Source organism: Phyllostomus discolor, chromosome 1 (genome assembly GCF_004126475.2).
Source record: "Phyllostomus discolor isolate MPI-MPIP mPhyDis1 chromosome 1, mPhyDis1.pri.v3, whole genome shotgun sequence".
Taxonomy (NCBI): domain Eukaryota; kingdom Metazoa; phylum Chordata; class Mammalia; order Chiroptera; family Phyllostomidae; genus Phyllostomus; species Phyllostomus discolor.
In genome coordinates, this window is record NC_040903.2 from 41398515 (window position 1) to 41412638 (window position 14124).

The 14124-nt window shown below is 33.1% G+C and overlaps 1 protein-coding gene across 6 annotated transcripts in view; it reads right to left on the reverse strand.

Moving 5' to 3' along the window:
• Positions 1-5308: 5308 nt before the first annotated feature.
• Positions 5309-14124, reverse strand: part of CENPC (centromere protein C) — a 67533-nt gene continuing 58717 nt past the window's right edge. For all 6 annotated transcript variants that reach the window (XM_028506790.2, XM_036021234.1, XM_036021222.1 and 3 more), the window contains 4 exons: positions 13910-14005; positions 12069-12223; positions 6901-6991; positions 5309-5811 (listed from right to left, as the gene is read on the reverse strand). In XM_028506790.2, coding sequence (XP_028362591.1) covers positions 5741-5811; positions 6901-6991; positions 12069-12223; positions 13910-14005 — 413 coding nt within the window. In that variant the 3' untranslated portion in view covers positions 5309-5740. The remainder of the gene's footprint in view (positions 5812-6900; positions 6992-12068; positions 12224-13909; positions 14006-14124) is intronic.

Below are 14124 nucleotides of genomic sequence, written 5' to 3' on the forward strand. Positions count from 1 at the left end.
GTTCTACAAGTCATCATTAATTCTAAATCAACTACAAATAATCACAACACATTTGAAATTTAAACCAGGACTCCTCATGAGAAAAGTAAATTGAAAAGAAATATGGACAAATTTATAATATGCAAAATTCAAAATCAGGGTAAGTAAAAAATGTCTGTTACTTTCTTGACATTGATCTTGGCAAATTATTTCTTGGATAACACCAAAATGTATATAATAAAATAAAAAATAAACTAGTGGGGCTACATCAAATTATAAAGCTTCTTTATATCTATGGAAATAATCAACAGATGAAAAGACAATCTATAAAATGGAAGAAAGTATTTTCAAAACATAACACTGGTAAGAAGTTAATATTCAAAATACATAAGGAAGTCATACAACAAAACAGAAAAGAATGATCCAAGAACTTGATTAGACAGAAATCATACAAAGAAGACATACAGATGGCTAACAGGTATATGAAAAGATGCTCAATATCAGTAATCACCAAGGAAATATAAATCAAAAACACAACAAAATATCATCTCTCATCTGTGAGGATGGCTGTTTTCAAAAAAAACAAAAGACAAGAATTTGGAGAAACTGAAACTTGTACACTATCCGTAGGAATGTAAAATGGCACAGTTGCTATGGAAAACAATACAGTTTCCTCAAAATATTTTAAAATAGAACTACCATATAATCCAGCAATCTCACTTTAGGAATATATCCCAAGGAAATAAAATTAGGATCGTAAAGCAGTATCTGCACTCCCTATGTTCACTGCAACTTTACAATAGCCAAGAAAGGGAAACAACAAAAATATCCATCAATGGATGAATGGATAAAGAAGATATGATATGAGCACATAGTGGAACATAAACTTTTAAAAAGAAAAAAATCTTGCCACATATGATAACATGAATATGGGAGACATTACACTAAATGAAATAAGCTGTCACAAAAGGTCACACACTTCATAATTCCATTTACATGAAGTATCTGAAATAGTCAAATTCATAAAATCAAAGAATGCAGCGGTTGTTGCTGAAGTCTTGGAAGTGATGAAAATAGGAAGTTGCTGTTCATTTGGTATGTTTTAATTACGCAAGATACATCCACTGTACAACATAATGCCTATAGTGTGCAATACTATACTGCAAAATTTTAACTTAACAAATTTTTAACTTAAAAATTTGTTAAGAGGGTAGATCTCATGTTAAATATTCCTACCACAAAAAAATGGGGCACAAGAAAATTTCGGGAGGTGATGGGTTATGTTTATTATCTTGAATGTTGTGATGATCTCATGGGTATGTACATATGTCCAAACTCATCACACTTATACATTAAATGTGATATTTAATATCAATTATACCTTAATAAAGCTGTTAATAATTTTTAAATTTGTTATTTTAGGAATGTTAAGAAATAAATTCTCCTGTCATCCAAATTAACCTGGAGTGTCTTCATCGACCTATGATCATTCAAACTTAAAAGGCAGGGCACTGCAACACCAGGTAAGTGCTGGGTACTTTAAAAAGGCTCATATTAACCAATTTACCTAATAAATTCATTACAACCTATTGTCATGTGGCAGGAAAAAATATGAAGGAAAAGGAAATAATAAATGTAAAAGACTGTAAAAGTTATCACAGATCCAAAGGAGAACCTATTTGCATGGGGTGTCAGGGGGGAAAGCAACATTAAGACAAGGGGTTGGGAAGGTAAAGGGAATAATAAGAGGAAGTTGTTTTTACATTGCAAATAAACTCATTGTGAGGTACATGGAACTCTCTACTATCACTGTAACTTTCCTGTAAATTGAAATAGTTCTAAAATTTTAAGTTAATTGAAAAAGTTGATATTATTCCGAATTTCATCAGGTTGTAATACAGAAAGCTCACATTCTTCTCACATGAAAGTTTGATTCCTCACACTAAACCAAGAACTCAACTTCTGAAAGACTAAAGGCAAAGGAAATATGGAATGGCTAGTGGAGAAAAGCAAAAAAATCAATTATATCCTAATCTTCAGTTGCAGAAACAAGGCCAGTAGAATATTTCTTCCTTGATGTACCACTCATGAATTTCATTTGTACTGTCACCCTCTCTCTTTGCACTCTTTACCTTCATGATACATACTCATAAACTTGGTACCCTGTCAGTAACTTTATCATTTAATCCTTGAATTGGAGAATATTGAGATAGGGCCAATATTGAAGGAAACCCTAAGATTAGGTTGTATTCCTTTGGATAGGAAGAATGCATTTATATTATTATGAAAAGGTACAATAATTGGAAAAATCTTACAAGTTCACAAACTGGGAAGATGGATTTATATGCCCATTAGACACCCAAAAGTTTGGTTGTGCGCATATACTTGAGTTTTAGCAGCCTGGCTATTTCCTTGATTTCCAAAAGCTCGAATAATTGCAGTCCTTCTGCCACTGGGTGTGGTCTTGGCAGTTTTGAGCATTCAGTACAAGGTCAGGAGAGTTGAAGGTAAGATCAGTGGGGTAGCAGCAATGGAAGCAATGGTGGAGGGATTAATAAAACCATTGTAGTGGCAGAGATTTTACTGTTTAGCTCTGTGTCTAGAACAGGTATTATCCTTTATTGAGTCCAGTTCACTTTGAAGTAGTATCATGTACCCACTACCCTTATAATGAATTCCTCTTCTCCTTTGAGTTTTTTTAAACAAGAATATCTATTTACTGTGTTGTAAAATTTAAAAAATTAGATAGTAGATATAGATGTGTATTATATATGTATCATATAGACATATATATAACATATATTTATGCCCAAATATATGGAAAACTAATGTACATCATGTATAAAAAAGCATCAAGAAAAGTTATTTAGCTGTAATATGGGTTTCACTTGTGATTACCTTGCACATTTTCCTAAACCCTATATATATGTGATTACATAGCAGATTCCTCCTTTTTGTCCTTTTATTCCCCCAGACTCACTTATCTGTCTGGATCCATGCCAGAAAGACATTTGCAGATGTGTAAGTTGTAAGCTCTGGGTGGCCTTGAGTACTTGGCTTTCCTCTAAAAATTCTATTTTCAATTGACAGTGTAGCATTTTCATCTTGTTTCCTTTCTGAATGAAAGGGGGGAAAAAAAACCTAGATGACCTCAGTTGACATAACCTGTGCTTCTTGACAAATTAGCTCTTGGAAAATTAATGATACCTCCAATCACAAGCAAGCTATTGGACTCCTTCTTCTAAATGACAAAATGAATGAACAATGATGTTTTCGAAGCAGTAGCTGACAAATTCATCTGTGTTTGCAGAACACAGACTTTAAAACACTCATGAGGCCTCACTTCCAATGTTAGTACTCATATCAATGTAGATCAAAGTTCAACTAAGTTTAATGTTCAGAGAAAGTTCATTCACACAAATACTCATGATAGTTGTTAAAAACCAAGGAATTAGTTACAATCCCTTATAACTAAAACTAGCATCATGTCCTCTCAAATAAAGCATGACACTGGTAGTAGTCTCTTTCACAGACTGACCCAATAAAAATACAAAAAACTTAAAGTGAAAATGAAGCATCAGTCTCTTATTTTCTTTAATAGTTCTCTCCTTTCCTTTACTTCCTCCTTTATAATACAATTAAAGCATTATATTGTTTATTTAAATTATGTATAGTATAGACTATATTTATCATGAAATGTTGTTTCAGGGTATTAATGAAACAGTAAAATATTTTTTATAAAAAGGGGACTAGTGGTCTTACGAACATTTAAGATCTACCCTCTCAGCAACAATAATTTGGAAGCTATCCACAGGAAAGAAACAAAAAAAGAAAGTACCTTTCTCAGAGATTTGGAATCCGGGTAGATTATAAAATCCCAGTATAACCCAAGACCAAGGAGGGACATTTTGAGAAGGCAGACCTGGGCCCAGGTTGCATAATTGCCCCCATGGTCCAGGGTACAGATCCAAACAGCCCTGTCCACTTGTAGACCCAGCCCTGTTTGACCTTGCTCCTGACACCATCACCATCTGCCAAGGGACCCAGTAGGAATCCCAAATTCCTGCCTATGCCCTGGGTAACGGGCCTGCCTATCTTAGTCCCAGCTGTAGAGTCTGAAGCATCCAGGCCCAGGCTCCTTTCCCTCTTAGCCATAATCCTGCCCAGCAACCAGGTGGGAGACAAGCCCATCTGGGCCCCAAGGCAGGCCATCCAACCTCAATCCAATTGCAGGTCTTGAAACAACCCTATACCCTGGCTCCAGCCCCTCTCAGCCACATAATGAATCTGCTATGTAACCATGTAGTGAGGAAGATACAAATAAATTCAAAGCTATCCCTTGTTTATTGACCTGAGAGTATTGTTAATATGCCAATATTACCCAAAGCCACCTACAGATTCAATGCAATAAAAAATCCAATGGCATTTTTCAAATAGGAAAAACAATCCTAAAATTCACGTGGAACCACAAAAGACCCCAATGTCAATGCAACAAATTCAATAAAAATTTTTAAAAACCTGAGATATAAAATATAATCCAGAGTTTCTACAATGTATTCCCTAAAATGTCCAGTTTTTAATGAAAAATTATTAGGTATGCAAAAAAAAACAAGAAAGCATAAAACACACTAAAGGGAAAATGTAGTGGTTAATGGTAACAGTCTGTATGAGCTTAGATATTAGTTTAGCAAAGACTTCAATACAGTTGACGTTCAATATTAGTTTCAGGTGTATAGCACCGTGGTTAGACATATATTTATAATTTACAAAGTGATCCCCCCAGTAAGTCTAGTACCCATCTGACACCACACAGTTACTACAATATTATTGACAGTATTGGCAATGCTATACTGTACATCCCATGATTATTTTGTAACTATCAATTTGTACTTCTGAATTCCTTCACCTTTTTCACCTGGCGTTCCAACCACCCTCCCCCATGGTACAGTGTTGTGTGTATCAGTCTGTACACCATTTTTCATTAGAAATGTGTTTTATTGCTGAGTGGTATTCCTTATGAACATACTACTTTATTTCCCTCTTGATGGACATTTGGGTTGTTTCATCTATTTTTAGTGCACGATAATGTTAAGAAGAAAGCTTGAGTCATTTTGTAATGATCGTTCATAATGACTCTTGGGTTAATAGAAGGGTAAGTTCCAAACAGAAGCATTACTGTGAAATCTGCGGGTTTCAGAGAGACCATGGCCCTGCTAACACACTGATTTCAGACTTCTAACCTCTGACACTGTGAAACAATAACACTGTGTTTTAAGCCACCCAGTGTGTACTACTTTGTTATGGGAGCCCTAGAAAAGTAATATAGGTGTACCATTTACCACAGTTCTTTATTACTGGATTATTTTGATTAGTGACTTAAAACTAATATTTGGAAAAGATGTTTTAAATGAATAGGCACATTAATCAGATCTCTTCTGACAAAGAACAGTATCCTATATTTCACTGTGGAAGCAGTGATTTGGATATTCTTTTTATGTTATTAAAATTCTAAGAATATGGGCATCACTATAGGCTTTGTGTATACTCATGGAAACTTAGAAAGATACATATAGGACTTTGAAATATTTATCAGATACAAGTACACAAAAAAACTAAATAAAATTTTTATTTTAAAATATCACTAATAATTACAAATTAAATGTCCCAACTGCACAAACTATTATATATCTATAGGCATGTGTGTATATGCCTATACATATACACATACATGCACACACGTATTTAAACTTTGCTTCATCTTTCATCTTTTTATCTGAGTAAAAAGAAGAATGCTTTCCTCATTCAGGAGATTTCTGATGTTGTAATAATTACCTAGAAGTGATAAGAAAATAAAATTAAAAATTATTTCCATAAGATATTTCCTTTTGATTAAATGTTTAGCCATCACTCAGGCAATTAAAGTATATGGTACCAAAAATCAATTCATCTATCCCAAAGTACCTCTTCCTTAATAACCACCATCTGTGATCCACATAAGGCTTGAAAGAATATAAATTTCACTTCATTTTGATCATGAATACAAAGATGAATTAGAAAAGGTTACAGTAAAAGAAAATCTCTCTGAACCCAATGGTTATTAGGTCTTTGGAACTGCTGTGGATTTTCCCAAACCAGACATATGTACATATAAGTAAGTACAAAAGGTATAATAAAATCTCAAAGTTAAAAAAATAAAGGCAAATGGTACTCTTAAGTAAATTAGGTAATAAATAACAGAAAAAGTGAAATACAGGTAAACAGCACACTAAAGGAAGGTTTATAGCACTGAGTACCATACTGTGACTTTCTATACATTAGAAATTGATGCATATTAAGATTAAATAGAGTTAATAAATGTAAAGTATTCATAATAGTGTTGACACATACAAAGGACAAAGTTACTATTGTCATTAGAATACAAGCTCCATGAGGACAGGAATTTTGCCTGTTATGTGTTCCACATTCTTAGAGCTATGCTTAATAGACTCTCAATTACAATTGTGAAGGAAGGAATGAACAAAGGAACATATAAAAATTCCTATATCCAGTGATATGTTCTTCAACAGCTAATGAAGCATACTATTCTATATGTTTAAAATAATCTACTAAAATTGTTCAACTACCTAATGTCTAGAGATAACACAAGGGAAATAATTTTCCCTCCACCCTGGATAAAACAATGTATTTTTTAACTGGATATTTTTATAATTGGCAATATTCTAAACAACTCTTGTTCAATTTTCACGCATCAAAACACAATATACTTACCTAATGACAATATTAAAAAAAAAGTACCAAACTTCTTTGGCATTAGTTACATCATGCTTCATTTTGACCACTGTGGCTTCCATTTTTACAGTGCTCATGAGCAACTATATAAATATTAACCATGTGACAGAAATTGTCTTTAATTATTCTTACCTGAAGGAACATAAAACGAATCCCCAGTTGTTATTATATAAGGTGTTTCATGTAGGGTACATAAAAGGTCACCAAAGTTAACATAAAAAACCTGTAAAATTAAAAATTAAAATTCAAACTGATTTTAAACTGATCCATCACAACAACTCATTTCAAACTGATCCATCACAACAACTATACTCCAAAGAAATTTACAATAAAGATGGTAGGCAGAAGAACTGCCTTCGAAAGATGTTCATGTGCTAGCCTCCAGAATTTGTTATGGTATATATAGCAAAAGGGACCTCCAGATGGGGAGAGTATCTGGGATTACCTAACCCAATCTAATAACATAAACCTTTAAAAATGGAGAATTTCTCCTGCTGGAAGAAGAAGAGAGGTGAAGTAGAGAAGTCAAGGAAATTTAAAGCATGAGAATAAGCTGTGGTGTTGCTAGCACTGAAGATAAGAGGGGCATGAGCCAAGGAATATAGGCTACTTCTAAAAGCTGAGAATTACATCCTGGCCAACAGCCAGTGAGGAAAAGGGAAGCTCAGTCCTACAACCACATGAAATTGAATTTTACCAACCACCTGAGTGAACTTGAAAGCAGACTCATCTTAAGAGCCTCCAAAAAGGAGGCTCTTAAGCTCTTATACCTTTTGAACCAACATCTTGATTCCAGCCTTGTAAGAAGCTAAACAGAGTACTGAGTACAGCACACCAGACTTCTAACCTACATTTCAAGTCACTAAATTAGTTTTAAGTTGTTAAAACAGCAATAGAAAATACAACTTTTATTCTTCCTTATTATTTATTGGCTTATGAAAATTCAGAACTACTCATAAAGAACAGTGCTTAGCTATACTAGAAAAATAGCTAGGTATTATGTAACTTCTTTAAAAGTTACATGCTTAGGACATGTAACTATCTGACTGATGAGTCAAAGAGAACAAAAAGCAAAACTATAAAATAAAAGCACACATTTAAATAAAAATCAACATTAAGAAAGTAAAAGAAGATAAATCTAACTCTTGGTCATATAGGCTTCCATATTCAAATGTGGCAAATTTTATATTTCGTACATGGAAGGATATAACAATGATCTGTTTTGGGGGGCAACTAAATAAAAGATGTAAAGCTTTCAAACATTGACATTCAAATTTTGAGATTCAGCCATCAAGAATATTTTGCCATAGAAAATTATCCTCCTCTTCCTCCTTTTTCTTCTTCCTCCCCCTTTTTTTATTTTACTATTTTGTAAAATCAATCTAAAATACCAGAAAAACAACAGCAGCTAGCACCTAGCACCTATATAACACATACTTTGCACCAGCCACTGTTCTGGGCACTTTGTTTTTATTCATCTAATGTATGTACCTACTAGTGAAACTGGTGCTATTTTAATAGCTTTTCACAGATGAAGAAAATGAGGCTCAGAGAGGTGTAGCTTTCTAAGGTCATAGTGTAGATGGGCAGAGTTGGGATTTGAACTCAGGCACTTAATTCCAAAATTCATGTTCTTAACTACTACATATACTAATTCCCTAAGTGGGAAAAGAGCTCCTGAAGTGGTTCTAAAGGTAGTTCTATAGTTTAATAAAACAAATATTTTTATTACATCTAAAAATAATTTGCCTCAATTTAAAAGACAAATGGTAACAAACAAAACTACCTAGAAAGTCAAGCATATTTTTAGGTGTTTTTTCCTTATTATACAGTAAGGCTCTCCAAGCACACCACTTCCCATTTTTGCAAACAGCTCACTAAGAAGGATTGAAATACGTAATAGAATGATGAATTCCTATGAATATCTAACACCTACAACCAACCCTATTCAAAGTCTCTCTACTTCTCCTATTCCATATTATTCTGAACTGCCCAGAACCATGAAGCATCTGCAAATATTTCAGTGTGTACTGAAAGATCAGGTATTTTTATAAAATATGACCACACCACTCACTGCCATCACACATAAAAATAAATGTTTAATATCAAATACTCAGTGTTCAAATTTCTAATTATCTCTCAAATATCATAATTTTAGGGTTTGTTTGAATTGGGATCCAAGTAAGAGTCTTAAATTACTCAGTCTATAGTGGTTCTCAATTTGGACATGATTTTGACCCTCAGGGGACAATTGGCAATGTCTGGGGACATTCTTGATTTTCACAACTAGAAGGGTACTACTAGATTTGATTGAGTAGAGGCCAGGGATGCCTCTAAACATCCTATAATGCAAAGGATAGTTTCTCACCCTCCACCGCAACAAAGAATTATCCAGTCCAAAATGTCAACAGCGCTATGGTTGAGAAAGCCTAGTCTACAGGTTTCTCCTTGTTCTGTCTTTTTTATTCCTTGCAGCTTATGTATTAGAAAAGTAAAGCAGCAAAGTTTGTGTAAAAAAATCTTTGTGCATCTGGATTTTGCTGAATACAAGCCTATCACTTGAAAGGTCTGCTATTCTTTATTTGCTGTAAATTAGTAGATGTAGAGACTTGATCAAATTTAGGTTGTTGTTTTTTTTCCTTCTCTATTTCTGTTTTTTTAAGAAGGTGGAGTGAGCAATACTACTTCATAAACAATCTTATATTCTTCCAGCAGGAGGCATGTAACATCTGGTTGCACTCTTTAGATGTGAGCAGACACTCACACTCAATGCCTAGATTTAATCATTTATCAGGAGTTACAAAATGGTAATATTGCATTCTAAAAATCCTTCTTCATTGCTTACAATATTTCTAACAAGGACAAACTTCCCCTCATCTATTATTTAGTTAACTAATAATATGGTTTATATGAGAAAGACAAAATAAATGTTTAATTATTTCCCTTTATTTACCATATTTGTCAAAATGACATTCACTAATTTTCAAATATTTCTACCCTTGGCTCATTTGTCTTCTTTCTGTCTTCTGCTTTTCTTCTGTTTTCACATCACTTAACTTCTAAATTTTTCTACTTCTTAATCTCTTCTTATCTTCTATGAAAGTTCTCATAGTTAATTTGTGAGTTCTTGTGTGAACTGATTTTAACAAATCTACTACAATGTTTTTCTCTCTCTCTCTCATAGAGATTAGCACTAAATTTGAAAAAAGAGTTAATGAACTATGCTAGTTCTCCAACTTATCCTTCTTTATTTGTTTCTCAAAAACCTATACAATGGTGCCTGGATACTCATCATTAATTTGGAGTGCCGAAACAAACAAGTACCAAAAAATGAAGCGTTTCCTCTTGGGGGGGGGGGGGGCGGTGTCGTGACTCATACAAGTTCTGGCAAATCTGACCACTCCCAAGCAAGTGCCTAGTAATGAAGCATTTTTTTTTCTTGTCAAATGTAACAAGTACAGGGTTTGATGAGTCCTGAAGCTGTCAGGTATTGAGAGATGACTGTATTTAAAAGTGTGCTTCATGTTTTAAAAATGTAAAATTACTCCCCTTTTTATTAAAACTTCTATTACTTTTCATTATAAAAACTTAAAGGCAACATTTAGAAGAAATAAAAATCAGCTATAATCACTTAATAAAATATTATTTTTCTATAGTTCCTTTTTTATCTTGCACAGTTTGCTTAAACATTTATCCTCAAGGTCTTCTTATATAGCTATTTTTCAAAATAATATATACTTAATATATAAAATAATATATAAAAATATATTAATAATATACAATATAAATTAATATAAAATGCTCAGTACAGTACCTAGAACATGTAAGTGCTAAATAAATGCTTATCATCTTATGGTTTATCTCATTACTAAGTCAAAATATAAATATAACCATTTTCTTCTTGCAATACATTTCAATGGTTTCTAATTATTGTAATTGCTGTCAATGTTACAATGATTAACCACATATGTTCAGCTTCCCTAACTTTTCACTTATTTTCTTAGGAAAATAAATGACCCAAGAGTCACATGTAAATGAGTACAAATAATCTCCCAATAATTTCTACTAATTATAGTAATTTCAGTAATTATAAAATATAATATCCTGTGTTTTAATATGGAGTCCTTTAAATATTAGCCATGTTAAACATTTTCAAGCTCATACTATTCCAATTTTCTTTTGCATAATAAAGGCAAAGGCATTACATTTTAATAGGTAAATACTATTAGTTCAGTGATGACATTTCATAATGCTCTATCCTCATTATTAATTGTCCCTCAAAGATTATACAGAACTCATATATTACTTTAGTTAGTTAAATTTATAATTTTTACTCTTTTAGTTAAAATGTTTGGAGTTCTATAACATTTTAAGATTAGATTAAAGAATATTTTAACATACTTTAAATCTGGATTCTAGTTATACTGATGTAGTAACAAATTACTCTTTTGACTCTCATGTGTACCTTTCCCTTTCCTTGCCTCAATTTACCCTTTGTTGTTAATAGAAACTCAATGATGTTCTTTCCTTTTCTCCTTTTACAGCTTACTTTAATTTTTTCAGTATAAAGAACTGTTTTGAATGTGATACCCCTAGTAACCAATGATTTCATAGGTTCCAGAAATGTTATTTACTGAAGAATGTGCCTTAGATGTAATATTATTTAAATGCTGATGTAATATTAAATTTTCTTAAAACTTGGTGATTTTCAATTCTATAATTTTTAAATTCAGAAACAGAAACATCATATACACCAGAGCAGTATTGCAGGAGTGTGTATCTCCCTGTGTAGAGATAGAGACTGACTTGCCTTGAATCTCATTATAACTTCAGCCTGTAATATTACTTACATACAGTAACATATTATTTAATACTTACTGAAACAACTAGCTTCCAATTCTAAATCTGCTGCTAACTACTTACATGATTTGGAAGAAGTCTCTTAAGTTATTTACTGCTAAACTGCATGATCGAAGAAGTGAGATTTAGACTAAATTTTAATGACCCCTTCCAGCTCTAAAATTCTAATGATCTCTGTGCAAACCAATATCCTAAGATTCTTTTAAGTAAAGACCATTCCTTAAACTTCTGAATCTCAAGGCTATACTGCTAGCTAAACACTGAAACTTTTAAATAACCATTGCTTGACTAACTCTAAACAGATATAACAAATAAAAGAAGTATCTGTGCACTATAATAAGGTATCATTTCTGAGAAAACAGCATGTTTAATGACACATCATGTCCAGTAAAACAGAAAGGTACCAATAGCAAAACATATATATAGAGAAATATACTCACCAATGTATCCAGGCCAACATGCTGCCTTCCCTTTTCCTGATGTGGTCCCAATATCAATTTCCCAGTAGAAAAAATGGGTGTATCCAATGTTTTATATACTTTCAACTCATCATGTCCAACTGAAAATTGATACATATCTCGTGGCCTTAAAATATCTAAGGGTAAAATATTAATATAAATATAAGGCAATAGCAATGACTTTGCTCAATTATATAACATATAGACAATAATTATAATAGTCATTCTAGACATAAACCTGCCTTGGAAAGTCAAAAGTTATTAAGATCATTGACTTTGGAGCTAGAATGCCAGGTGTCAAATTCTGTCTTACAAGCTGTATAACCTTAGCCAACTTACTTATCCTTTCTCTGTGCCTACATTTTCTTATTTATAAAATAATAGTTTATGTTAGAGTTGCAAATATGAAATGAGTTAACTTGTGTGAAGTATTAAAACACTGGCACAAAGTAAACATTAGTTAAGTCTTAGCTATTAATAATAATAATGGCAGTATTACTATTATTTCTATTAAAGCTCAAATGAAAAACAAAAGTAGCTAAGAAATAAGAAAGACTTCCATATATTTAAAAAGTTTAACAGAGCCCACAATATGAACATATAGTCTTCATGTCAATATATTCCTTTGTGTTTATTTGACTAATTATTACATAACAATATTTTTATTTATCAGGTAAATGCTCTAAGTAACAGCTCTAACTGTTGCTCACAAATTACTAACTCCCTTTTGAGTTTCTTTTTTACTAGTAAACCTTTCCAGTTCTACAATTAATACATTCTTCTATCAGTTTCTGACTTTCCTTGGATATTTGGGAATGCTAGTAATCCCACTTTACAGAATATACAAAATACACAGACTCAAGAACAGACAAAAAGTGATGAAGTCCTAACAACACACACAACTTTTCTAACCTGGTACAGTACAGCAATGTTTTTAGTTAAGGCACTAAACAAAATTCTCTATACTTCTACTTCTGCTACCAAATAAACTATCTGAATATAGAAATAACTTTGTTAAGAATTCAAATGGAACTCACTTCACTGTAAATATTTTAAGTGTGAATACTATTAGTCTCTCTGGTTTGACCTATTTGTCCTATGACTTGGGATAAAAGGTCTTTGGTATTCATTGAGATAGTCCTAATAGTTATTAAAGCGTAAATATTTTCTATACATAAATACTGTATTGTTGGTAAATATGTGAGTGTCCACTACTTACTCCCACCACACTACACTCATCCTTTGGGACCTCCCATGGTCAGCCAAGATCTAACTTTTAATGCCTACTCAATACAGCAGGAGGCATCTACAACATTGTGCCAACCCTAAAGTTAAGTGTGGCATTTGTTTGGCTGATTGATGCACTTGCTAGGCATCACCCAAAGGTTTCATGTCCCAGGTACCATTATTGGAACCTCATTGCCAAGAAGGCTTTCCAAATCCTGTCCACAATCCCTTTGTGGTTTCATAGTAAGAGTGTATCCTGGTGTCTGCCAGGTAACTTGCTACAGTTCCTCATAAACAGCCCATGTATCCTCCTGGTCAAAGACCTGCACCCTATCAGGGAAGGCAGCATGACTGACAGTAACACTTGTATCCCAGAGCACAGATGCATAAGGTGCTATAGATCCCCTAAAAGTTGTCTGCCATCAATGCTCCCCCAGAGTATTCCTCATATGGGCTGCTTATTGAAGTTAGGCCCTCTACTGGGCATTGGTTCTCAAAGAGCTGGAAAGAGAAATTAGACAGGCCGGTCAGCAAGCCAGCAGTTTGTACGTATTAGCTATTAAATTAAGCATTTTCAATATTATTCTTGATCTTACCCATGAGAACAATCTTTCTTGTTTCTGGGTCCTTTACCCTTGTTGGCTGCAAAGGATCTCCCAGAGGTATATTCAGATTTAGCACTAATTTTTCCTCTGTAAAAGAAATACAATGGAAATATAAACTATGTACTTAAAATTCATTTCTATTTAAAAAAAAAAACCCAATAGGAAATACAGCTATGGACAAGTTTTAAAGGAAAACTGCCAGAGGC